General features: G+C 64.5%; 1 protein-coding gene across 6 annotated transcripts in view; it reads left to right on the top strand.

Moving 5' to 3' along the window:
• Positions 1–24,915, top strand: part of Slc12a7 (solute carrier family 12 member 7) — a 72,915-nt gene that overhangs the window by 24,794 nt on the left and 23,206 nt on the right. For 3 of the 6 annotated variants that reach the window (XM_078018602.1, XM_078018599.1, XM_078018598.1), the window contains exons 1-6: positions 34–412; positions 17,580–17,674; positions 18,116–18,238; positions 21,320–21,466; positions 22,238–22,292; positions 23,658–23,788. In XM_078018602.1, coding sequence (XP_077874728.1) covers positions 49–412; positions 17,580–17,674; positions 18,116–18,238; positions 21,320–21,466; positions 22,238–22,292; positions 23,658–23,788 — 915 coding nt within the window. In that variant the 5' untranslated portion in view covers positions 34–48. Of the gene's footprint in view, positions 1–33; positions 413–462; positions 656–17,579; positions 17,675–18,115; positions 18,239–21,319; positions 21,467–22,237; positions 22,293–23,657; positions 23,789–24,915 lie in introns of those variants that run through there. The other 3 variants (XM_078018604.1, XM_078018605.1, XM_078018603.1) reach the window with 3 other exon arrangements.

Raw genomic sequence — 24,915 nt, 5'->3', positions numbered from 1 at the left:
CAAGGGTCCCTTAGGGCGGGGTCGCAGGGCATTCCCGCCGCAGACACAATGAATCTGGGGCACGGGGGCGGTCCCGGTCACATCCCTCCCGGTCACATCCCTCTCCGGAGTATCTTAACAGGGCGCGGGGGCGGGCAAGCTCCAGAGGACCCCGGCCCCAGGGCTAACCCAGGATCCCTTGCTCTGGCAGGCTGGGAGGGCCCCGAGCCAGGCCAGGGGCCTGACCAGGTCCGAAGCGGGAGGGGTCGGTCTCGCCAGCGTGGGTCTCGGCCTAGAGGCGGGCGTGGCCTGCGGCGCGGGCGGGGGAGCCGCCCGTGGGGGTGGGCAGCGGGCGCGGGCAGCGGGATCGCGGGCCGGCTGTGGAGCAGCCCGGCAGCCGGCAAACTTTTCCGCGGCCCGCGGGGGCGGGCAGGTGAGGTCACGTGCGGCCGGGGCGGGGCGGGGCGGGCCGGACGGACCCCGCCCCTGCGCCCAAGTCCCGGCGGCAGAGCGGCGGCTGCGCCCGGCCGGAGCGCGCAGGGCAGCGGCGCCATGCCCACCAACTTCACCGTGGTGCCCGTGGAGGCGCGCGCCGACGGCGGCGTGGACGAGGCGGCCGGGCTGGCGGAGGCGCCGGGGGTTCCCGAGGGCGCGGAGCCCGACTGCCCCAGCCCGGGTGAGCGCGACCGCACCTGCCGCCGGACAAAGACCGAGGCCGGGCCTCCCGCCGGTCTGCCGCGCTCAGCGGCCTGGGGCGGGCGGTGGCTGGCGGGGCGGCCCAGCAGGAGGGGTGACCGGGCCGCGCAGGCCCCCCCCCCCCCAGGCGGGGCGCAGGCTGCCGCCCTGGCCGCCACTCTCCCTCGGCTCCTTTCCCGGGGTCCCCTGCCTGCAGATCCCCTCGCCCCAGGCCCGGCGGCCGGCGCAGGGCCTGCCAGGGCCGGGACCCAGGCTCCCCAGCGTGGCTGGCCCGTGGGCACCCGGGCCAGGGGCACCGGAAGCCACTTTTCTCTCTCAACTCTGGCTGGGACCGGGGAGGAGGGGCAGAGCTGTTGGAGGTAGCCATGGAAACGCGGGTGTGTGTGTGTGTGGGGGGGGGTGCAGGCCCCTGGTGGCACCTGGTGGGTGGGAAGGGGGTGCGGACCCCTGGGTGGTGGCATGCCAGAGTGCTTCTTACCCGTTGTCCTGCCTTCCCTCACTCCTGGACCCGGGCCACAGATAAGTCCAGGCTGGGATCCCAGCTGTGCCTCTGCCCGACCTTGGACAAGCCAGACCTCCCCTGGGGTCACCTGAGGAAGGACAGTGGTCTTTGGGGGACTGAGGAGGGGGCCGCTGGCCCAGTGTCCCCCTTCGCTCTTTGTTCTGGAATCCCAGCTCTCTGGCACTTTCACTTTCTGTGGGTGGTGGTGGCCTGGAAGTCTCCCCCTCGGGTCCCTCCATCCCAGCTCCAAGTGTGGCTTCCCTGCTGCAGATGGTGGGTCACCTTGGGCTAGCTACTTCATCTGTGGGTCTCAGCTCCTCTCTGGAAATTGGGGCCCCAGGGCCTTCCTTCTGGGGCTGTTTAGAAGTGAGAGGACCCAGTGCACAGTGTGTGGACATCATGCTGGGGACTCAGCTCCCTGCTCCAGAGGTGGCAGAGGAGGAGTGCAGGCCCGGCAAGGGACAGGTCCTGCAGCTCCTTGGCCTCAGAAGCTTTGTTGCCCCTCTTGGGTGCTTCCTCTGGACACACCTCAGGAGGATAGGGGTACACGCTGTGAAGTGGCCCAGCACACATGGTCAGTCCTGCCACCTCCCTTGGTGCCCTCTCCCTGGGATTGGCTGTCCAGGCTCTTCTGCACAGACAATGGTTGATGCTTCTTGCTGGAGCTGGTCAGGGCTGTTGCCTGGCTGAGGTGTAAAACTAGGTGAGAGTCAAGGCAGAACCTGTGAGTCCGCTCTTTCCTGGATATGCTCTGTCCAGGCTAAGCTCACTCTGGCATGTCTCTGGGGCTGCACTCTGGGTTCCCAGAAGAGCCTCAGTGACCCTCCCTGGGTATCCAGGAGCCTAGGGAAGGCCACCTTCACTTCTCTCCAGAACTTGAGTGTGTTTGTTTCAGTCGGAGGTAATTTCCCATTGCTCATGTTCTTGTCCCTTTTCAGCTCAGCTGTCATCTGCCTGCTCTCAGTTCCCGCCGAGGGCTTGAGGACACTCACCGTGGGTGCTGGCGGGAAGTATGGGCCTCCTGTGTGCTTGTTAATGCCCCTTTTATGGTCTGAGCTGGACTTGTGAAATTTGGCGGAGCTCCTGTAGGACTTGCATCTGGGGCTTGGGGCGCTTCGCGTTTCCATGGAGAGGTTTTTGGAACTCCGCTGCCTGTGCCCCTGGGAGTGGCTGTGCTGTGGTCTTTGAATCTGCTTGGTTGGGTCCTGATTTCAAATAGGGGCTGCCAGCTCAGAGTTGGTGCTCAGGTGTGCCCCATGCCAGCAGGGGAGGGGACCACATGCTTTTCTTTTTGGTGGGCAAGTCCTGCCGAAGCTGAGACCAGCCGCCTTCCAGAGGCCTGTGGTATGGGGTCCTTGCAGGACAGGGTCAAGCCCCCTGATGCTGGGAGTCATCCGTGTTCACCGCAGGTCTTTCCCTCCTCTGGCAGCCTCCTGGGGTGGTGGTGGGGAAGGTGGACCTTGGAGGCACCATGCTGTGGGGGATTGGGACTCAGGGTCCTGTGTGAGCCGTCTCAAGCCAGCCGGGGCCTCTTGCACTGTGGCGTATACTGGCTGGAGGAGCAGGACAGCCCCGCGGGGCTTCCGGCAGCTGCTGTTCCTTAGTACATGATGGCCAGGGCGATTTCTCATAGCTAGCCATGGTGGAAGCGTGACTCTTGCCTCCCCGCTACTTGGACCCAGGTGGGGCCTGCCACTGGCACCTAAGAGCCGAGAAAGTGGTGTCTCCTCTGCCTGAGTGGAATCTGTTGGTAATGGAGCCCCCAGGCTCCCCCAGAGGAACCTGCTCCTCAAAACAGATGAACATTGATTGGGAGGGGGAGGGGCAGACAAGGACGTCCACCCCCATGCTTTACTTCCCACATCCTTAGCTTCTGCCCACCCCTCCTGTGCTCTGGAATGGCCTGGGGTCCCTTGCTCCCGGGTCCCACCCTGTAGTAAGTCCTTCTGGCCTCCCCCCGCCCATCGGCACTTCTGCAGGACAGCATGTTCCTGAGTTTTATTTTGGTGTGAGAGCTCTTGAAAGTGAGAAGGCTCAGTAGTCTTAGCTTCTGGTGGTAGTGTTGCGAGGACGGTGCTGGGCCGGGTACTTCCTCTCTGGCCCCAGAGAAGGACCAGGGCCTGCTGCCTGCACAGACTGGCCGTCCCCAGGCATGTGCCACCGCTGAGGTCTCGGGATGCTGTGGGGGATTGTGGGGAGACTGACCGGGAAGGTCCCAGGCCCCGGCAATGTGTCCCCCAGGCCCTCCCTCAGGAAGGAGCCTCCATGCTGGCCCTTGGCAAGGCTTTGCTACGTGGTCGGCTCTGTCTCCAGCCTGGCCTCGTAGCTCAGTCTTCCTCTCCTGGAGTTCCAGTTCCTCTTTCTGGATCCCTTTTCTGCCTGGATCCTGTTTTCATGGTTTTGTGCTCCATTGTTGAATTCACGTGGGTCACCTCGGGGCTCTTGCCTCCCTCTGTAAGTGAGCCCTGTCCCTGACACAGTCCTCAGTCACCTTTGTCCTGTTGGGGGCAGGCTGGCAGCAGGTGATGCCCTGTGCTGCACTGGAGGGGTGCTGCCAGCCGTGATGAGAGGCTGCGCCTGTCTGGCCAGCTAGGGAAGTGGGGATCAGGGGACCCAGCACAGGGGTCTAGGTCCTGTCCTGCTGAGCAGGGTCAGGGAGTGGCAGCTCTGATCTCAGGAGGACTGCGTCACAGTGAGATCAGAGGTGGTCTGAGCAGGGACAGGCGGGCATGGACCCCAAACCACCCTGTTGTGAACCCTTGGAGCTAGGGTGGAGGGTGGCATCTGGGGAGACAGTCTGTGAGTATGGGGCCAGACAGGCGGTCCACGTGCCGTCACCAAGTTCTGCCACAGCCAAAGGAGGGACTGGGGTGTAGCTCAGTGGCAAACCCTTGCCCAACAGCCAAGGCTGGGTCCCAGCACCAAACCAAACCAAGGGAACAAAGGAGGCCCTTGAAGCAGGTGGCCCTGGAGGCGCTCCCTGTGTTCCTGTCTGTCTGTCTGTCCAGGCAACAGGCCGTGCCCTTAGGAGGCGGTGGCACTGCGTCTCGAGGCATGGCAGGGGCATGCATGTGTGTGCGTGCGTGCACACCAAGGAGAGAGAGGGGCATGCGTGTGTTGGATGCTGTCCCCTGCCTATCCCTGTGGCCAGGTTGTCTGTCCAGTAAGCAGCCCTGGTGCGGGGCAGGGGTGGGGGTGACACGTCTGCCACAGGTCTGAACTTGTGCCTAGCCGTGGTCCGTTCATCAGTGTGAGGAGCCCCCTGGCCTGGGATCCATGGTGTCCTCTTGGGAACTCTCCCAGGTCTCCTGGTCTCTGTGTGCAGGAACCGACCTCTGAGCTCCATGGCCGGGAGAGTTTGCTGCCCAATGGAGGAGTTTCAGGTGCCTGCAGAGAGTGAAGGACCCTCCCAGGGTCCTGCATGGATACCTGTGCCCCTTCGGGTGGGGCAGGCTCAGGGCTGGCTGGCCACTTGTCACTGGCCATGGTTGGTTCTAAGAAAATCCTTCTCCAAAGCCATGTCCCTCGTGGGTCTGGGGTGCAGTTGTGAGCAGTCTCCCTTCCCCCGCTAGGGGACAGCAGAATCTCCTAGGGCCTCAGGTGTCATGAGTGAGTCCTGAGGGGGTGGGGGTCAGGGTGGCGGCCGACAAGGAGGCGAGTGCAGAATGCTGGGATGGTGGGGCCAGGTGCTAGCAGAGAGGTGGGTGGGGTGGCGAGGTGCCAGGAAGAGCTGGAGCAGGGATCCCTTAGTGACAAGGATGAGCAGCTGGCCTCCCAGAAGTGCAGACTCCAGCCCCAGGTGAGTGTGAAGTCCTGGCCTGGGGTGTGTCAGGCTGCAGCCCTGGCGCTGAGGTGCCCAGGGAGAGAAGGTCGGAGCCCGCCAGGAGGAGCCTCTGCACATGTGACACCGCGGGGGTCCCAGGGTGCTCCTGTAGAGCAGGGCCCCCACCTGAGGAGGCGCCCTGAGCTGCGGGAGGCCTTGCCGTGGCTGTGAGCAGCTGCTGGGCCAGGCAGACCTGCGGGTGGCTGCTGTCCCCAGCCCCTCAGGTGTGCACTGAGGACTCCGTGGCTGGGCAGCCAGCCGAATGTGTGCACACTTAGCATGCACACACATGTGTGAACACCCACGTCCCCTGAGCCTCAAGGGACCCTGGGAGGCCACTGGGGATCATGTGGCTGTCCCTCACTCTGTGGGTGGTACTGCTGGGTTTCATAAGTGGAGGGTCCTGGTTTTCTTCAGGTAGCTGACCCCAGATGTCCCCTCCTGTGGTCGGCAGCAGCGTTTGGAGAAGGGGTTGCCCAGAGAAAGGGTGAGGTTGTGTCCAGGGCTCTGGGCAGCAGCTATCATGGGAAGTCCTTGCTGTGGCCAGTGAATGTCACCGACCTTGGCAGGGGTCCTGGGCTGTGAACCCTGTCCTCGGCGCTCAGGGAGGTAGAGAGGAGTGAAGGTGCTCCCATCAGTACCTCTGCCCACTGGACACAGGGAAGCCTGCTGGACCTGCCCTGGGGACTCGCAGGCAGGCCCGGGCCCTGTATTGAGGGCTGGTGACCTTGGGTCAGAGGGCTTTCCCGGGGCTCCTGTCCTTGGGTGCTGTGGATGGAAGGGTTCTCCTGTCTGCAGCACAGCTGGGTGTCGTTTGGGTGCTGGTGGGTCTGGTGACCTCCCAACAGCAGGGAGTGGTCCAGCTGGCGTGCCATCCGGGGTGCTGTGTCGCTGGCAGGCAGGCCGGCCTGCTGAAGTGTGAGGCCAAGCTGCCGGCGGCCTAAGCCCTGAGAGCAAAGTTTGAAGTTCAGGTTAAGTATTAACCGCTCTCCTGGGGCAGCAGGGCAGCTGGGTGGGGTGGTCCTTCTGCAGTGACAGCTGCTCTGGGCCAGGAGCCCTTGGTGGCTGGGGCCTCAGGAAGGAGACCCTCCTCTGGGGTGAGGGAGCTCTGTAGCCAACAGCCCAGTGGGCCTGGAGTGGACGGCTTGAGGAGAGGACAGTGTCCAGGCAGTGGGCAGGCTTGGGGTTCCTGGCGTGGTGAGCTCAGGCTCTAGGAGTGACCACAAAGAGTCAGAGGGATCGCAGAGGGGGTCTGACTGCAGGTCAGCCAGCTGTCCACCTGGGTGGGTCTGTCCCTCCTGGGGACAAGAGACCCCTGGCTGGGGGTCTCTGTCCCTCCTGCCAGGAGTGCTGAGCCTGGTCCAGGGGTCCTGTGTCAGTCCCACGTCAGGAGGGAACCAGAGGGCTGTGCTGCTGGTGTGGGGCCCTCGGGGCTGTGGGGTGTCTGTGGGGCGCCCTCCGGTGGGTCCCTGGCACACCCGGGTTCTGCTTTCCCTCTCCTGGGTGGATTCTTCAGAGGACTGATGAGTGCAGGGCTGTGGGTCTGGGTGGGTGTGTCATGGTGCGAGCAGGGAGGGCCGTTGACTGCCTCCGCCTCGGAGAGCCCCATTAGGGCCACGTCCCTCACCTGGCCCTCTGGGGAGGGTCTGAAGGGGTCAGCTGCTCCATCCTGTTTACAGGTGGCCAGAATAACTGGCCTGAGGCTGGGTCGTGGGTGTCACATGCACGCTGGCCTGTTGCTTGGTCAGTGCTCCTGTGTCCTGGGGCTGTCCTCATGCTGGCGACGCTGGAGGGGTTGGGCCACTGTCCCTGGGTTTGTCCCCGCCTGAGCTTCTGTCAGGGGATGTCTACCTCGGGCTGCTGTGTCCTTGAGGACATCAGAGTGGCCCTGAATGTCTGCCTTGGTTTCCCTCAACAGGAGTGGCCCATCTTGAAGGTGGCTGTGACCTCCCGTGCCTTGGCTCTGGCTGCAGGTCCCTGGCGCCGGCGGGTCGGCAGGCTCTCGGGGAGGATCGAGTGTGGTCAGGAGCAGAGCTGGGCCGCGCCAGGCCTCTCTTGGGTTCCCTTCTTAAGTGGAGGGTCCTGACCGCAGCCAGACAGCCTGTAACAGGAGCTGGCCCCAGGAGGGCCCTGCTGGTGCCTGCGGGGCTGGGGGAGGCGCAGGTGTGACCTTGCCCCTGTTTTATCCCAGGGCCCTTTCCTTTCTGCGCCTCCACAGCTCTGACGCAGCCCTTTCTCTGGGGAAGAGAGGCTGGACCAGGACCAGCCCCAGCCGCGTGACGAGGGGGTGTCAGGGCTGAAGTCACCAGAGGCTGCCTTCCCCTCAAAGGGTCATGTCCTCTAGATGGAAAGTCCCAGAATCATGCGGCTGTGCACTCACAGGGCTTGGCCCGTCCTGGACCTGCCTCTTGGTGGCACGGTCTGCGGCTCCCTGCAGGTGTGTGTGCCACGGGGGCACATGAGCCACGGGCCTGCATGGTGTGTGTAGATGAGTGTGCAGGGTGTGTGCACAGGGACTGCCGTGTGTGTGAGCATGGGTGAGTGGGAACTGTCGTGTCTGACACTGTGTGAGCACGCATACATACACGCGTGTGTGTTCCATGATGTCCGTGGCTGCACGCGTGGGCCTCTGCCTGCACTTGCTGGGCTCTGAGGTCCTCTACTTCTCTATGCAGAGCGGGCACTTGGCATTGTGCAGTCCGCTGAGCATCCTTGGGCTTCCCTGCCCACCTGGCCTCAGCCTTGCCCCTGTGCCTGGCTGGCCGATGTCTGCTGGCCTGCCCTGTCCCTAAGGAGGGTGGGGGCCAGCCTGCTGCTTGGGCAGACCCTGCGGGGCTGGACTCATATTGGGGTATTGCGGCCTTGGTGCTAGGGCACCCCAGCCACCCTGTCTGCTTGAGAGCCCCTCAGTCCTGGATGGCTGCCTGGGTATCATTCAGGGCAGCACCTACTGGATGGGAAGGGTGTGCTCTGCGGGAAGACCGCGGCTGCGGGGAGCATGTAGGTGTGGAGGTGACCGTCCGATTTGCTGACCTGGTGTGTGTGCCCCTGGGGCCAGGGCCTCCAGGCGCCTGTCTGAGTCGGTGATCGGGAGGGTGGGGGGGCGGCGGAGAAGGGGTGTTCCCAGGGTAACCCTTCACTCTCTGCAGGCCCGAGGTCGGGAGCTGGGCGGGCCCTTCCCGGGGCCCTCACTAGAGGAAGGAATGCTGGCCGGGAGTGACCGAGATGCAGACCGAGATGCAGACCGGCCCTCTGGGCTGGTGGGCTGGGGGTGGTTCTTGTTCCTCAGGACTTCCTGTTTGTTCTTCAGTGTGTGTGGCCGTCTCAGCCAGAATCTCGCTGTCAGAACCCCCACACTCTGGGCTGGAGCTGCTCAGCTCTTCTGGCTGAAGGCAGAACCCTCTGTGCTGCGCCCTGGGTGCTTCATGGCCGGGATGGGCCAGGTGGCTGGGTTTTAGGGTGCAGAAGTACCAGGCCTGGGGGACAAAGCAGAGGTCGTCATTGCCCGTTTCCTGGAGCCTGCAGACGCTGCCCCAGCACTTATACTTCTGAGAGCACTGTCACCAGGAAGTGGCTTCCGGAGGTGCTGGGGGTGGGGTGGGTGAGGCTTCTGTGTCTGGCATTTGGGGGCTGGGTGCAGCTCCTGAGGTTGCCGGGGGCTCTTCTGCTGTGGGCGCCCTGTGGTGTGGTCCTGCTGGCCACTGCTCCCCCAGGCCTGCAGCCTCTGTCCAGACAGGCCGCCTGTGACCTCGCCAGGCCTCCACTGCTGCCCAGCCAGGCAGACTTCCTGCCCGCACTTGGTGGCAGGAAGGGGCGGGGGCCGCTGGGCATCCTTGGCCAGCCCGCGCCACTGACCGCAGGGAGTGTTTCTGGCTGTGTCTTGGAGCGCTCTCTGCCCCTCCCTTCAGCCCTCCTGAGAGACCCGTGCTAAAGCTGGACCCAGCCGAGGAGCGAGGGTGGGAGGAGCCTCCGTGTCCAGCCAGAGAGGCCTGGACGGGCTGCAGCTGGTCACCAAGAAGGGGTCTCCCTGCTGGTTGGGGGTCCTTCCCTGGCCTGCATGGCTGGGCACTGAGGGTCTGAGCAGGTGACCCAGAGCAGACCCCCGGGGCTGCTTAGGGCTTGGCAGGACTGTGAGTCTGGGGTCTGCCCGCTGGGTGTGCCTGTCAGCCACGGAGGTCTGCTCACACCCAGTGTGTCTAGAAGAGTGGCCGCCCCTCCCCGGCCAGGGGGCCTGCCACCTCTGTCTAAAGAGAGCCCCCTCAGGGCAGCAGCCCGAGGCCCAGAGGCGCTGTGGGGTGCGTGGGGAGCCCCACCAGGGCCGCCCTGGCAGGCCGCTTTCTGGTGGCGAGGGAGAGTCTCTGCCAGCGGTTTCCGCAGGGAGGCCCTGGGCATGCCTCAAACGACAACGTGGCGGATGGGCCCGCCACCGGTCCTGGAGGTGTGGGCGCAGCCTGGGTGGACGTCTGAGGGGCAGTAGGTGCAGGAGGGCCGCCCGCTCTCCAGTGCGCATGTTCTCTTGATGCGGTGGAAGGCCGAGGACGAGGTGGGCTCCAGCCCCCGGACACCCAGCAGCCTCAAGGCAGAAGGACCAGGCCCTGCGCGTTCCCACAGCAGCATTAAGTCTGTCTGCTGCTCCATGGCCTCTGCTGGACCTGCTGGCCAGAGGCAGTGTACCCTGGGGCGCTTCGAGGTCTCCCAGGACGTGTAGGCCTCAGACTCCCCTGGCTCCCGGTGACCATGCTGAGGGCTCTGTGGGTGGCCTGGGGAGGCCTGGTGAAGGGTCGTCTGATTCTCTGCAGCAGTCCCTGCGTGACGTGGAGGAGGAGCACACGCCTGTCCCTGGCATCGGGTGGGCACACGCTGTCCCTGCACCTTGTACTGCTGACCCTGCCCACCTGCAGAGAGGCCGGCTGGTTGTCCCCACATGGAGTGGCCCTGCTCTCGTGCCCCTGTGGTCGCCCACCCAGCCCTTGACTTTATTTGAGCAAGTGGCCCGGGGCTGTGAGTGATATGGTCAGCGTCGGAGCTGGTTCCCACTGTTGGGTGCTGGGTAGAAGCGGGTGGGGTGATACGGCAGGGGGTGGGGGCCGACTCCAGCTGCCAAGGACTCAGGCTGGGCCTTGGGGTGACCAAGGGAATTGGGGACCACTTCCTGCAGGAGCTGTTAAGAGCACTCAGTATGCGTTTTAAGGGCTTTAAAGAGACAAACTGCCCAGTAATCCCAGTGACTCGGGAGGCTGAGGCAGGAGGATCTCAAGTTTGAGGCCCTAAGAGACTTAGACCCTGACTCAAAATAAAATATAGAAAGGGCTGGGGATGTGGCTCCGTGGTGAGCACTGGGGTTCCCTCCCTGGTGTACACACACAAGGACTGACTGCAGGATGTGTCTGCGCAGGCCGGCAGGCAGATGGTGAGAAGTGAGCGGGGCAGAGGGCTGTGTCGAAGCATGGCTGACCCCCGGCTGCCTTCCTGTGCTGCTCCAGCCAGGCCGCAGGGGCCATCGGAGGCTCACGCCTGTCCTGTATCAGGATCTGCCCGGTGCTGGCACTGCAAGTGCCGGCCCTGGGGCAGCGACCAGCCAGAGCGGCTTGACAGATGTACGCACCTCGGCGAAATGGCTCCACACTGGCCCCCGAGGGAAGTCCCCTGGTTGGTACCTTTGGTTGCAGCCTGGTGGCCCTGTGGACTCTGGCAGGACCCACCCTGTCCAGGTGGCCTCCCCGTCCTGCAGTGTTCCGGCTCTCCTTTGTTCATCCTGTTTTAAAACCCTGCTTGTCACGTTTCTCAGTGACGGAGCAGCTGGCACAGTCACAGTGCAAGGCAGGAGGGACAGGATGACCCACGGTGCACCCCGTCCTGGCGCACGGCCTGGGAACCCAGCACCCTGCACCTGCGTCTGGTGGGGGTCACGTGGTTGCGACTTTCTCTTGGTGCCTCTCAGATGGGGTCCCTGAGATGGTGGGTGGGTGGCTGGTCATCGCCTCTGACGGGGAACTTGGGGTTGCCGAGAACTGCCTGTGTGGGAGGATCGTGCCGGGGGGTCGCCATCTGCAGGACGTGGGGATGAGTTGGGGGCTGTTGTGCTCAGTCCTGCGACTTCCCAGCAGCACCGTGCTTGAGCTCCCCACCCCCATGGATACCAGCCTGTCCTCACAGAGTGACCTGGCCAGCAGGGCTGGTCCTCAAGCCTGCCTGGAGACAGCCAGCGTCCAGGTGCTGCTTCCCTGGCTGGCAGTGGTGTCAGTTGAAGTGCTTGGTCAAGGACACTCCGGTCACCCACTGTGTCTTGGCATGCCATCCCTCTGCGTCATTCAGTGGGCAGAGTGCCCTGTCCTGGGGCCCACCCCAGAGCACACCGCAGGTCCCCAGCCCCGCTCCTGGCGGCTGTGCACCAGCTCTCCTCTGTCCAGGCTGGTCCTCGGGTCCCTGCATTTGTCGCAGACGTGCTGACCAATGGGGAAGGGGACACTGAGGCTACTGCAGGTGAGCGGATTCCCTCCTAGCCCTGCGGCCCTTCATGCTGCCTGGCAGTGTGGCGCCCAGTGATGCGGATCAGGCCAGGGGACCTGTGTCCTTCTGTGGAAATGCAGGTGAATCGTGCCCCAGGTCGACGTATCTGGGTCTTTTTCTCTTGACTCTGGCAGCGTGGGGCGGCTGTGTTCCTCCTCGGCTCTGGGTCCACCTGCTGTCCGGGTCTCCCAGATGCCTCTGGAGGGGTATTTCCTTTCTGCCTACGACCCGAGCTTGTGACTGAGTGGATACTTTTTTTTAAAAAAGGAAGGGGATTGGTTTTGCTTTTTCCCTTCTTGGGTGCTGAGGCCCGAGCCCAGGCCTTGCACCTGCGAGTCAAGTGCCCTCGTGCTGACCCACACCCAGCCCTCTTAGCTGCTTTGGAGGCAGGTCTTGCAGACTTGCCAGGGCTGGCTGGGACTGGCCGTCCTCTCATGGCCTGATAGCTGGAGGACAGGTGGCCCCGTGCCCGACTCGAATACCTTCTTTTCAGGCCGAATGCTGTGGGTCGTGGCTCAGGACTAGGGCAAGAGCGTGCTCAGGGTCGGTGCAAACGCAGTGTGTTCAGGGTTGCCCCAGATTGGAGGGATTTACCCAGTTCCGATGTTCGTGTCGTTCTGAGGCTCTGTTCCCGTCTTCTGCACCGTGCTGTTTTAAGAGAGCCTCCTGCCTGCCGCGCAGCGCCCTGTGGGCTGGCCCTGGCCTGGACTTGTAAGGTCAGCCTTCATGGTCATCCTCTAAAGTAGATAATGACCAGCGCTCACTCCGCTTGATCACGCTCCTGTGCTTCAGCCTCGTTCTGTGCACCTTGGAAGTGAGGTGTCAGGCGGGGGCTGTGTCTGAGCCCTGCAGGAGGCTCTGTGCCCAGCATGCTGTGTGGTACTGCCCAGGAGCCCCGGCCCCAGGAAGGGTGGTGTCCTTGGATCACACGCCCGCAGCAGTGTGTGCCTGAGTGGCTCATGGTCCAGGTCAGCAGTGTCTCACAAGTCTCAGTGGCATGCCGAGAACCCAGCCACAGGCGGGCTATTTTGCCCTTCAGAGAGGCCAGTGGTGGCCCTGCCCCAGAGCTGGGGTGGAGGACAGAGCAGGGACAGACTACAGACCCTACCCTTCCTCCTCCTTCCAGGAGGCAGGAACCTGAGCCCAGCCAGCTGGTGACTTGGTCCAAGGGTGTGAGCTGGGTTTGGCTCCAACAATGAGAACCTCAGGCCCTGTGGCCATCCCTTCATGGGGGCAGTGGGCTCAGGGCTCGCCCCACGAGTCCTCCCAGGTGTGCTGTGGTCCAGCGGGTCGCTGCCTGCAGGTCCCTGAACTGCTCACTGAGCCCCGCGGCCGACAGCAGGCATCTCCTTGAGGCCTGGTTCTGAGAAGAGTTGCAGGAGCACAGAGTTCCATCTCCCAGTGCCCGGGTTCCCCTTGACGCTGTCCTGTGTTGGCTCTCGGTCCCTCCTGCCCCTTCTCTCCTCCTGTCTCCGCCACGCCCACGCTTCTCCCTGACCTGGGGAGAGGGCGGCAGAGAGCAGGCTCCTTGTGCGGAAGGTGTGTTCCTAGGACAGCACGTTTTTTCTGTCTAGAGCAGGCTGGGGAGGTAGCTTGGTGGCAGAGAGCTGGCCCAGCATGCACCAAGCCCGGGTGCAGTCCCCAGAAACAAGCAGGACCAAAGAGAATTTCCAGAGTGTCGGCGCCTGACCCAGGGTGGGCACAGCGGAGGTCTCCCCGCTGCCTGGTAAGGCCGCCCACTGCGGGACTCTGCCTGTCTTTCCAGCTGTGTGCCTGGCTGGCTTGGGTCTTGCTGACGTCCCTTGGTTTGGATCTGCTTGATTCTTGCTTGTGGTCAGAATCAGGTGTCGTCCCTGGCCAGAACACCCCCAAGGATGCCTCCGCTTCCCTGGGTGGCAGATCAGGAGCCTCTGGGGCCCAACTGAATCTGATGGGGATGTCAGTTGTGTCCCCTACCCTGTCACCTACCCATCAGGAGGTACAGTGGACTGTCCATGCCCAGCCTCTCATTGTCCTTGGGGCTCAACCCGTGGTGGTGGCTGGTGGGCTCTGCTTCTGCCACTCAGTGCTGGGAGGGCTGCTGTTCTGCAGGAGGAGCCCACCTTGCAGGTACCTCCGGTGAGGAGGACCCCTGCCCTGTGCCCCTCGTATGCACCTTGGGGAACTCCCTGTCAGTGCACCTCTTAACTCTGATGGTGGAGGTGGGAGACCATCGTGGGCGGCACCAGCCTCTGCACTGCCTCTGCCCGCTCCACACACGTCCCCAGGCTTGGGGCGCGTGTCCTGCGCCAGTGCTGGAATCGCCTCCTCCAGGGCTGCCTGCACAGGGGCTCCTGCACGCCTGGCTCCAGAGATGGGTTAGGCAGCTGTACACACACGTGTGTGGTCACGTGCCGTGGCGTCATGGCCAGCTCACTCTGGTCTGCGCTCCCTGGACAGTGGAAGCTGGCCCAGTTACCCACAGTGCCCTGAGAGCTAGCTCAGACCTCCTCCGCCCTTGCCAACACACGAGGTCATCATGGTGTGGCGCACCCACCGCTGTGTGCACAAGGGACTGGGGACTGTGAGGTACATCTGGGCCGCCAGCCAGTGTCTGTCTGTGTTCGGGGTGCAATGCCCCTCACCCCTGCTTGGGTCCTGACCTCTTGGGGTCCCCTCTTCATGTTGGTTTTAACTTATTTGAGCACATGAGACATGAATGCCGTTTCAAAGACGCTTCTCCCTGGATGACGGCCAGGATGGCGCAGCTTGAAAGGCCTGGTTCTGCTGCTCGTGCAGAATAGAGCTGGCCTGGTGGAGGGGAGCCAGGCCGAGTGAGGAGGCTCGCTCCCCAGAGGAAGGCAGCCACGTCCCTGCAGCTGGTCCTGGGGACCTTCGGGGGTGTCAGGTGGAGGGGCACACCTGCAGCAAGGGTGCTGCCACCCAGGCTCTGCATGTCCAGCATCTTTCTCCCAGAGTGCCTTTGTTTCAGAGCACGCGCATGTGCATGCGTGTGTGTGTGTGTGTGTGCGCGCGCGCGCGCGTGCGTGTGTGTCCTCTGTGGATGTCCTGGCCCCACCTCTGGGTCATGCACGTGGCAGCTGCAGCTGGGAGCTGCCCGAGAGCTGTGGTCAGGGACTGTGCAGAGGGCATCTCTGCTGGTGCTGCGGGCTTCTGTGGAGGTGGATCACATGTGGGGTCAGGTGGCCTGGCAGGAAGGCCAGTGTCCCTGCAGAGTGTGTCCACCCTGCCCTGCTCTCCTCGCTCCTGAGTCCCCCTGGCCCTGGCTCCACCAGCCTGGCTCCCCTTGGGTCTGGCCCTGCTACCATGTGTCCGACTGAAGCATGCCCACCTGATGCATCTTGTTCCTGGTCTGTGGCTGCGTAGACAAGGCCTGGCTTGGAATCCACTCTGTGGCAGTCCCTGTGGAGAAGCACATCCAGGGGAAGCACGCTGCAGAGCCCTGGACATGCTCACAGGCATGCATGGAAGTGCATGCATGCATTTGTGTGTGTGCATGTATGTGCACGTGTGTGTGCGCGCGTGTGCATGTGTATGTGTGCGTGTGTGTGCACGTGTGGGTCTGCAGACCTGTTCTCTCTCACCTTCCACTCACTCTGGCACAGGACCAGCCCCGTTCTCAGTTCTCGTCTGTGGCGTGAGGCGTAGCCCACCTCCCTGGAGGTCCTGGGACTGGAGCTGTGCCTGCGGTCCCCATTGGGCCAGTCCAGGAAGAACGGGCAGAGTGGCAGGTCCTGGGGTGACCTGGGGCTGGGCTCAGTGGGAAGGTGCCTCCACAGGTTCCGCAGGGTCCTCACGCGGCACCTGGTTAGACCACAGGCAGGCCCTGCGTGGCTATGGCCCCCGCCCCAGCCGGCAGCTCTTGGCAGAGGACCTACCCTCCTGTTGTCACCTGCCATCCTGAGGGCCCTGGGGCAGGGATGTGCCCGGTGATTCCCGGTGGGGCCTCTGGTCAGTGGCGTGCTGGCCCTGCCAAGGTTTCCCCTGCTCCGCCTGTTTGGGACATGTGACCAGGTGCCACATTTCTGGGCCTAGGAGTGGCTTGGTGTCAAGTTCAGGACTGGGTGCTTTGTGTTCTTTGGAGGCCTGGCCCTGAGGGCCTTGGTCATTCACATCTGGGGCTTGGGGCCTCGGTCCGGCCTCTCCTGAGCCACAAAGACCAAGGTGGGCCTGGACACATCTGGGTGGGCCAGGTCTGCAGGGTCAGGTCCGTGGGGTCCCTGGTGACAAGCTGTGCTCTGAACAAACAGAATCACTGTAAGGCCAGTGTAATCTGCCAGGATCTAGGGGATCTGAAACTCACAGCTGCTGTCAAAACAAGAAGACAAACTGACGGGTGTGCCCTGCGGCTGTAGGGCAGGAGTCACTGACGGTCGGCCACCTGCAGGTGGGTGTGTCAGCACAGGGGCACCTCACGGCCAGGCCCAGCTGAGGGCTGTGTGGGGGCCCAACAAGCAGATACCCTTGCAGGGGTGCTGCCTCGTGCAGCCTGGCCTGGGCTCGCTCTGCAGGAGCGGGTGGCTGACCGCCCTCAGTTGTGGTTCACTCGGGGTGCCCCTGCACCCTTGGTCTTTGTTTTCTGAGGCCGGAGTCTCTTCCTAGGGCTCCAGGGGGCGCCACCTCTGGTCTGTCAGCCTCGAGATGCGCTTCCTCTGGGCACCGCCAGACCGCGCTGCCCGGGAGCTCCAGTGCTCATCTTGCCGCGGGACACCCCTCGTGACCTTGTGTGCCCCACCGCATGCCCCTGTCCCTAAACAGGGGGCGAAAGAGGCCTCCTGCAGTGCCCAGGGCCTTCCAGTGGGTCAGGGCAGCCCCTGGAGTCGGGTCCCCAGTGTGTGGCCCCTTTCTTCCAGGACTGTGACGTGACCGAGTCCCCAGAGGCCGGGCTGATATCGGGGCCTGCTGCTGGGCCTGCCCTGGAGGTCCCGGTTGGGTCTGAGCCCCTCCAGGCATGAGCTCTGGGCTTGGAGGGAGGCAGCTGCTGGCTGCGGCGGGCGGCTGGGGACCCGCCTGCCAGGGTGAGCCACAGCCTCCCGCCTTCCCTGTGGGTGCCTCTGTGGACTCCTCTGTGGGTGCCCGCAGGGTCCTGGGCCCTGGCGTAGCCTCCCCGGGGCGTCCCCTTCTGTTGCTGAACCTGTTCCTGGTCTCCCACCCCTGCCTGCCCAGGGCCACCCCGGCAGCTCCTGCTGCCTCCCTGCTCCTTCCCGCCAGGCACGGGGTGGACGCAGGGGCCAGGGGTCCTGGAGGAGTGCTGCCCAGCCCCTCCCGTGGTCCAGTTTCCTAAGTGGTCACAGTGTGCCCGGCAGGGGCGGTCACTGAGGTCATCATGTGGTCTGGGTCCCGAGGCGGTCCTCGGGCTGGAGGAGCACCTGGCAGCCAAGCTTGTGCTTGTCCCCGGGGTGGGGACTCTCGCACTCCATGGACCCCAGGAGGGAGCGGTGCCCTGGATCCCCTGTCACCGTCCGGGCCACTGGGTTTGTCCTGGGCAGGGCGCGGCGTGGCCTGGGGACGGCGGCCCTGTTTCTTGTGGCTGGAGTGTGGTGATCCAGGAGTCCTGCGTATGCGTTCAGTAGCCCCCAGGGGTGGGCAGGGCTGGTGACACCGCCTGCGGGGTTGGAGGTCAGAGGCAGAGAGGGTCTGGTCCCGGTGTCCGCGTCCCACCATGAGGACTCCCGAAGGCTCACAGCTCTGGTCTGAGGATGCCTGTGACCTCAGGCTCCCGGCACCTGCAGTCTGGTGACCAGAGGTCCTGACCGTCCAGTTTCTGCTGGAGCTGACAGGTCCAGCCTCCCCCAGGGGTCAAGGGGGAGCGTGGGGTCAAGGCCTACCGGGAGTCCTGGAACTCGCCAGGAGCCCCCACCCCAGGGAGGGCAGTGGGCCAGCAGCGAGGGCCAGGAAAGCAGCTCCGATGCACTGACCCTGGGTCAGACGGGAGACCCTGGAGGCTGGGGACGCACGGCCATGTGAGCACGCTGGGGTGAGGGCCTGGCACCAGTGTTTGGGGGAAGGAGAGTTCGCCGTCGCCCTCGTCGCCCTTGGCCCTGAGAGGGACGCTCACCTTCCCTGCAGGAGATGGGAACCCCAGGGAGAGCAGCCCTTTCCTCAGCAGCGTGGAGCTGGAGAGGGAGAGTCACTTGGAAGGGAAGAACATGGCGCTTTTCGAGGTAACTCTGGGTGCTCAGGGCAGTGCCTTTCACCCAGAAAAGTAAAGCAGCCCCAGGCTGGTGATGGGCGCGGGTCCAAGGCCAGGGCCATCCCCCTCTTCACGCTGGTGGGCAGAAGCTGGGCAGCCCTGCCCGGGCCTCACTCCTCATGCACACAGATGCCAGGCGCCCTCCGGGGGCCCTGGGTCTGGGCCGCTGGCCCTCTGGGAGCCTTTGAGCCCCGAGCCCAGACCATCTCGAGGGCCCTGGCCCCCCGTGGGTGTGGGTCCCCTGGCCCTACTCCGTGCTGACCCGACTCAAGCCTGCTGGGCAGGCCACCAGGGCCTCTCTGGCTCCTGGCAGCCTGTGGCTCGGCGCCAGCAGTGGGCAGAGGGGCCTGCTGGCCTGGGGTGTCGCAGGACCTGACTCACGTGCCTGTGCCTGGCACTTCCCGCCTCACAGGAGGAGATGGACAGCAACCCCATGGTGTCCTCCCTGCTGAACAAGCTGGCCAACTACACCAACCTGAGCCAGGGCGTGGTGGAGCACGAGGAGGACGAGGACAGCCGGCGGAGGGAAGCCAAGGTACCGCCACGCCGCCCTGCCGCCTTGTCCCCGCCCGTCCCCACCCATGCTGACCGCTGGCCGCAGGCAGCCCTGGCAGTGTCTAGTCAGGATGCGCTCAGTGTCGCGTTCAGTGTCACGGCAGATCAGCCTTTCCTTCCCGAGGTGCGGGCCTCAGCCGACACCTAGAACATGGGCCACACCTGGGTGTGGCGAGGTTGTGCCCTCCCACCCGAGTCTGTCCAGACTGCCACCCAGAGGGGAGCGGCCTTCTTACCCTCTGCCCAGGGTCCTGCAGGGCTGCCCCCTGCCCTCTGCCCCCTGCCCTCTGCCCTCTGCCCCCTGCCCCCTGCCCCCTTCCCTCTGCCCCCTGCCCTCTGCCCCCTGCCCTCCGCCCTTATCCTCTGCCCTCTGCCCCCTGCCCCCTGCCCCCTGCCCTCTGCCCCCTGCCCTCTGCCCCCTGCCCTCCGCCCTTATCCTCTGCCCTCTGCCCTCTGCCCCCTGCCCCCTGCCCCCTGCCCTCTGCCCCCTGCCCCCATCCTCTGCCCCCTGCCCTCTGCCCCCTGCCCTCCGCCCCATCCTCTGCCCCCTGCCCCCTGCCCCCTGCCCTCTGCCCTCTGCCCCCTGCCCTCCGCCCCCATCCTCTGCCCCCTGCCCCCTGCCCTCTGCCCCCTGCGCCCTGCCCTCTGCCCTCTGCCCCCTGCCCTCCGCCCCCATCCTCTGCCCCCTGCCCCCTGCCCTCTGCCCCCTGCGCCCTGCCCTCTGCCCCCTGCCCCCTGCCCTCAGCCCCCATCCTCTGCCCCCTGCCCTCTGCCCCCATCCTCTGCCCTCTGCCCCCTGCCCTCTGCCCCCTGCGCCCTGCCCTCTGCCCTCTGCCCCCTGCCCTCCGCCCCCATCCTCTGCCCTCTGCCCCCTGCCCTCTGCCCCCATCCTCTGCCCTCTGCCCCCTGCCCTCCGCCCCCATCCTCTGCCCCCTGCCCCCTGCCCTCCGCCCTCTCCGTTCCCCCTCAGCACTGCCCCAGCCCCATGGCCGTTTCCCAGGATGCACTGCTTGAGGATGTCTCCCTAGGAGCCCCTCCTGAGGAAGAGCGGAGCCCCAGGGAGGGTTCTCGTGGGCATGGCTCCAGGGGGGTCTGGTCTTTCGATATGGGAGCCACAGGAGGAAAGGTCCCTGGGCCCAGGACGGTGCCTCAGCAGGGACGCGGGGTGGCCCCGGGGAGGGCCGCAGTCTGGAGCAGAGGCCCAGATCCACGCAGGTGTCCGCGCGCCCCTTCCCTCGGCTTCTTGCAAACAGATCCAACAAAGAGCCTTTGGAGCAGGCCCACCTCCCGAGGACATGAGGGCCTGACCGTCAGGAGCCCCAGGCTCCTCAGAAGCCAGCGTCCCGGGTCAGCACGGGCTCCCCCAGTCGGGCCGGGAGGAGGTGTCCACTGGTGGTGCTTTTCCACCTCGCTCTCAACCCACCAAGGCCCGGTTTCCTGTGGAGGGTGGGGTCTGCGGTGCCAGGAGGGCGGCTGAGGCAGGAGCTCAGTGCTTCCATCCCGGTGGTCCCCCTGTGGGGGTGCGGCCAAGGCCCTCCCCAGCCACATCCTGAACACCTCCCCCATGAGCGTCCAGCCTGACCTTGGCCTCCACGGCCCTGGGAAGCCAGGCCTTTACAAAGTGCCTGACGTCCGCCTTCCTTCCTCTTACCATAAACACAGCAGAGCCAGCACCGCAGTTCTGAGATGTGGGGCCAATGGGCTGGGGGGACCCAGCCACATGACCCCTGGGGACAGGCACAGGGGCAGTGTCCTCAGAAGCCTCTGGACCACACTCCTGCGGTCCCCTGCGGGGCCTGCCCCACTGCCGGGCACAGACTTTGCCTGGGGGAAGGAGTCATGGTGGGGATTGGTGCCTGAGCGTGTTCTGGGGTTTCGTCCCTGCCCCGGCACTGCCTCGTGACACACAAGAGGCCTCAGGACCAGGCCTACTTGGTGCAGACAGATGGGTCTGTCCCCGTCCTGTCTACTGGAACCTGTGTCGGGGACACCTTGACCCGTGCAGTGTGTGGGGCCTGGTCTGAACACTCCTGCCCGCAGCCCGCAGCCTCCTCCCACCGAGCTCTCCGGCAAGTGTCTAGTTGGTGGACTTGTGTACAGAATGCCCAGGTCAGGCCCTAGGACATCCCCATCCCACCCAGGCACCCAGCTCTGGCTGCAGTGCCCTTGAGGATGTGGTGCTGGTCCCTGGGCTAAGTTTCAGTCGATGCCAGGATAGGGCCACCTGTGCTTCTCTGCAGAGCCCCTGTTTCCTGAGGTGGTCACCCTGCTCAGAGGACCGGTGAGGTCCCGGGACGGAGGGGCTGGGGCTTGCCTGGCCCCCTGCCAAGCACACTGCTTGTTGGAGGCGGACACTGGCTTCCAGCCAGGACCATCGGTCTGGGCACCTTCTCAGCATGTCCATCTCCTGAGCTGTGACTGGTCGATGGACCTCTGCAAGCGGCCTTTCAGGAGTAAAGTGCTCTTCTAGAGGACGTGGGTCCTGGCGCTGGCCACAGGACGAGCTCCAGGACTCTAGGACCTGGAGCTGTCCCAGCATGGCTCTGCCTGGAGCTCCAGGACGCTAGGACCTGGAGCTGTCCCAGCATGGCTCTGCCTGGAGGGCTGCTCTGTGTCCAGGGTCCGTGGGCTGTCCACACCCTGGGTCAGCCTTCCTGGGGTCGGCGGTGGCCTTGTGTCCTTTACACCGTTCTTGCCTTCTCCCAGCTGAGAATCCCCACGCCTGTCTCTGCCCACTTGACTTGCAGAGCTCAGAGCAAAACCACCTCTGTCACCTGCACCACAAATACTGTCACCCAGGCCCGTGGCGGGAGGTGTGGGCCAGCTCTGCCCTGGCCCGGCTTCCTTGTGTGCAGCTGCCCAGCCCAGCGGGGGCCTCACTGCCGGGTCATCCCGGGGCTCAGAACTAGGCTCCTACTCTCAGACCAGAGCTTCCCTTGCACCCAGGACCCCCAGGGCCTCGGGGTCGCAGGGCCTGGGGCTCCCTTCCACCCCATGGCCACCACCCCATGACCACGAGTGCCCCTGGGCGGGCTCCCTGGACAGCAGTGCTCTCTTGCAGGCCCCGCGCATGGGCACCTTCATCGGCGTCTACCTGCCCTGCCTGCAGAACATCCTGGGCGTCATCCTCTTCCTGCGCCTGACGTGGATCGTGGGCGCGGCCGGCGTGCTGGAGTCCTTCCTCATCGTCTCCCTGTGCTGCACCTGCGTGAGTGGCCGTCCCTGGAGGCCTGGGGGTGGTGTCCTTGCCCGCGGGAGCCTCCGTGGCGCTGGGTCCCTGTGCGTCCAGCTGGGGCTCTGTCCAGGGGCGGGAGGTCCTTGGAGAAGCTGGCCATTGTCCCACGGAGCCTTGCCCGGCACACTGTGGGGAGCTGGCAGCCCCCCACCCCTGTGTCTCGTGCCCGTGTCGCCTCCCTGCGCTGGCTTCTCTGCCACCGCGGCTGCCTCGTCCGGTTGGCCCTCTGGGTGCCCAGCCCCCAGCTCAGCTCCTCCCCTGCTCTGGTGAGGAAGAGCTGCTCTAGTCACAGGGCGACCTGGGGTGCCCTCTCTGGGAAGGACTCTTCTTTACCCTCCCCCTGCCCCAGATCTTGCTGTCTGTCCCAGCTGGTCACTCCTGGTGCCCAGAGACAGGCTCTCCTGAGCAGGGGCGGGTAGCTGGAGACAGGGCCCTCCCTGGCTAACTGGACACCATGATGCCCCTGGGGAAGTGGACACTAGATGGGGCCACCTGTACCCTGCTGGGTACACACCTAGAGGAGGTATCCTTGTGCCCATGAGTAGGCATAGATGGACCCTGCCTTTAGGGCTGGGCAGTGTCCCAGTCCGGGCTTCGCCTGCGGGTGCGAGAGGAAGCCTTGTGGTGGGCAGGAGAAGGCAGTGGCAGGGCCTGCGCCTCTTGATCCTGGTCACTCAGGGGCTCCTCTGCGATGAGGAGCCCGGGAGTGAGTGGCTGGGCCCCAGGCTGCCTGTCTCTCTACAGACGATGCTGACCGCCATCTCCATGAGTGCCATCGCTACCAACGGTGTGGTCCCAGGTAAGGGGCGCCTGCCCTTGGTCTGGAGGAGTCTTGCACAGTGTGGTACCTGAGCCACGTGCACGTGGAGGTCGAGTCCTGTCTGCTTCATAGTGATGGTGACTTGGACCTTAACCCTTCGACTGGGGTGGCCTGGGCATTGTGCTGCTCAGGGATTGCACAACGTGGGCCCCAGTGCAGACACACCTCTACCTGCCTGCTGTCCTCTGTGACTGAGGATGGTGTTTCGTGTGCAGGAGGCAGCCTGGGCTCTCCTGGAAGGCATGCCACCCTGTGTGCGGGCAGTGGCTGGCCTGTAGTGCCCTGCCCAGGCCGGGGCAGGTGTGTTGCTGCGCCTGTGTGTGCTGCTGTCTTGGCTGCTTGCTGGAGCGGGCTTGGAAGGTGCTGGACTCGGCCTCTGCTCTCTGGACAGAGGCGGGTGCTCACCATGGGCCCCAGGACCATGTTCTTTAGCATGCAGTAGTACTAAGCAGGCGAGGTGGCCCAGCCCAGGGCGTGGGGACGCCTGTGTGCAGGTGGCCTGGTCCTGTTCCTTCTTGCTTCTCTTTGTCACTTGAGCCTGTGGCGTCTCACCTGTTCACTTGTCCCTGCGTCACCATGTAGTTGCCCCTGCAGGGAGCAGAACGGGGTCTGGAAGGCCTGCAGCCTGGGGCCTGCGTCCTAGGAAGGTTGGTCCCAGCTAGAGGGGCAGCGGGATGCCCCCTGCAGACGAATAAGGGAACGGTGACGTGCTAGTGGACACACGCGTGATAATTAACAAGCACGTCAGTTCACAGCCCGGGTCGTGACCACCCGCTGCCCCTCGTGTCCCTCTGTGGGCAGCTGAGCTTGCTTTGCACTGAGGCCCTGGATTCCGCCCTCTCCCAGCCTCTGCTGGCTGAGCTCAGGACAAAGCTCCGTGGCCTGGCCGTGGTGCTGCCTGGGGAGGATTGGGGTGGGGGAGGGTGCACCCCAGGAGTGTTCTGGACCTTCCTGGTGTCCTGCTGAGGTGTGATGGTCTGAGTCCACCCACTTGTTGGTGGACAGACCAGGGAGGGGCGGCAGGCCATGGCCACCACCATGCCCTGAGGACTCTTTAGGGTGACGCAGAACGCACCCAGCAGCTCCCCGAGGACTTGGCTCCCTGATTCTTTTTTTAACTAAAGTCACATGGACCTCTTGCTGGGAGCCACTTGGACTCTGGGTGGAGTGGCTCTTGACTGCCACCCACGCCATCCTCTTTCCACAGGAGGGCTGGCACCAGGGCTCAGGGTCCCCTGCAGTTTTGAGGGTGGGACTGGGCCAGGTCCCTCCGCAGGGCCACGCTTTGCCATCTGGTCCCCAGGGGTGCGCTCCCTGATGGTCTGCTCTCTCTGCTGCCTGTAGCTGGAGGTTCGTACTACATGATATCCCGCTCGCTGGGGCCTGAGTTTGGAGGGGCCGTGGGTCTCTGCTTCTACCTGGGCACCACCTTTGCAGGCGCCATGTACATCCTGGGCACCATTGAGATCTTCTTGGTGAGTGTGTGGTTTGCAGTGTTCCTTGCCAAGGCCTTCCACCCAGGGACCGGTTTGCATGCTGCTGAAAGGGCACCATCCACGCCTCCCCCTTGTCACCATGCTGCCCCTCTGACTGTGCCCTGCCCTGCACGCCTCCAGAGCCGGACCCCTGCCCCCTTGCCTTGGGCTGTGGGTGGAGCACTGGGTGCCAGCTGCTGTGGTAGGTGTCCCTCGGGACACCCTCACGTCCTCTCTGTGAGGAGCACCTGGTGCTTCCCGAGCGTCTGAGCCCTGGGTGGCAGTGTGGCCTTGTGGTCTGTGTGCTCAGGAGAGAGGCCCCTTGACAGGATCCTGGCCCCACCCTGTTGTCCCTGCTTCTGGACGCGCCTCCTGGGCGGTGTGTTTGCTCAGCGGCTGCCGCGGGCTGCTGGTCGGCGTCCTCAGTGCGAGGCTTTCCCCAGGTTGGAGTTGGAGTTCCCGCCTGGGCGTTTGGACCGAGCAGGACAAGGCTGTTGGCCTTGAGTCCTGGACCTTGCCCTCCCCCTGCTTGCCAGACCCCAGAGCTGGGGTGGGGCTGGCCTCTGCTCCGAGCGGCCCCCCTGCAGAGGAGGCCCTCCTGTCTTCTCAAGGGGGACACGCAGCCTGGGCTCCCACACATTCTGACTCAGGTCTGGGCCAGGGCCTGGGACTGCTGCTGGACCCAAAGCTGGTCCTTGTCCCCAATGCCAATCCAGTAACGAGGACATGGTTTTGAGAAAAAGGAAAAAGAAGGTTCATTGCTCTATCAGCAAAGGAGAGACCCAGGGGGCTCCTGTCCCAGAGGCTGTGACTCTGCCCCTCAGCAGGACCAGGGGCAGTTAAAGGGCGACTCAAGGGCGACATTCCCGTGCTCTCTGTTGGAGTGTGATCCACCTGTTAATTTGGGAGACAGTCATTTCTGAATCTTCTGGTGCCATCCCCAAGTCTGGTGCCTTCATTCCTGTGGTGGGTGTGTGCTCAGGGACAGGTAACTCTGCCTGGGATGGGGAAGAAAGGTAACGAGTTTCCCCTGAGATGGCCCGAGCAGCAAGGGCTTGTATTGGGAGCATAAAGTGGACACTGTTACATTTCTAGCAAGTTCCTCATGCACCAGTTGGTGCTGGGCC

This window comes from Ictidomys tridecemlineatus, chromosome 1 (assembly GCF_052094955.1).
Source record: "Ictidomys tridecemlineatus isolate mIctTri1 chromosome 1, mIctTri1.hap1, whole genome shotgun sequence".
Lineage (NCBI taxonomy): Eukaryota > Metazoa > Chordata > Mammalia > Rodentia > Sciuridae > Ictidomys > Ictidomys tridecemlineatus.
This window is presented reverse-complemented; position numbering and strand designations above follow the sequence as displayed.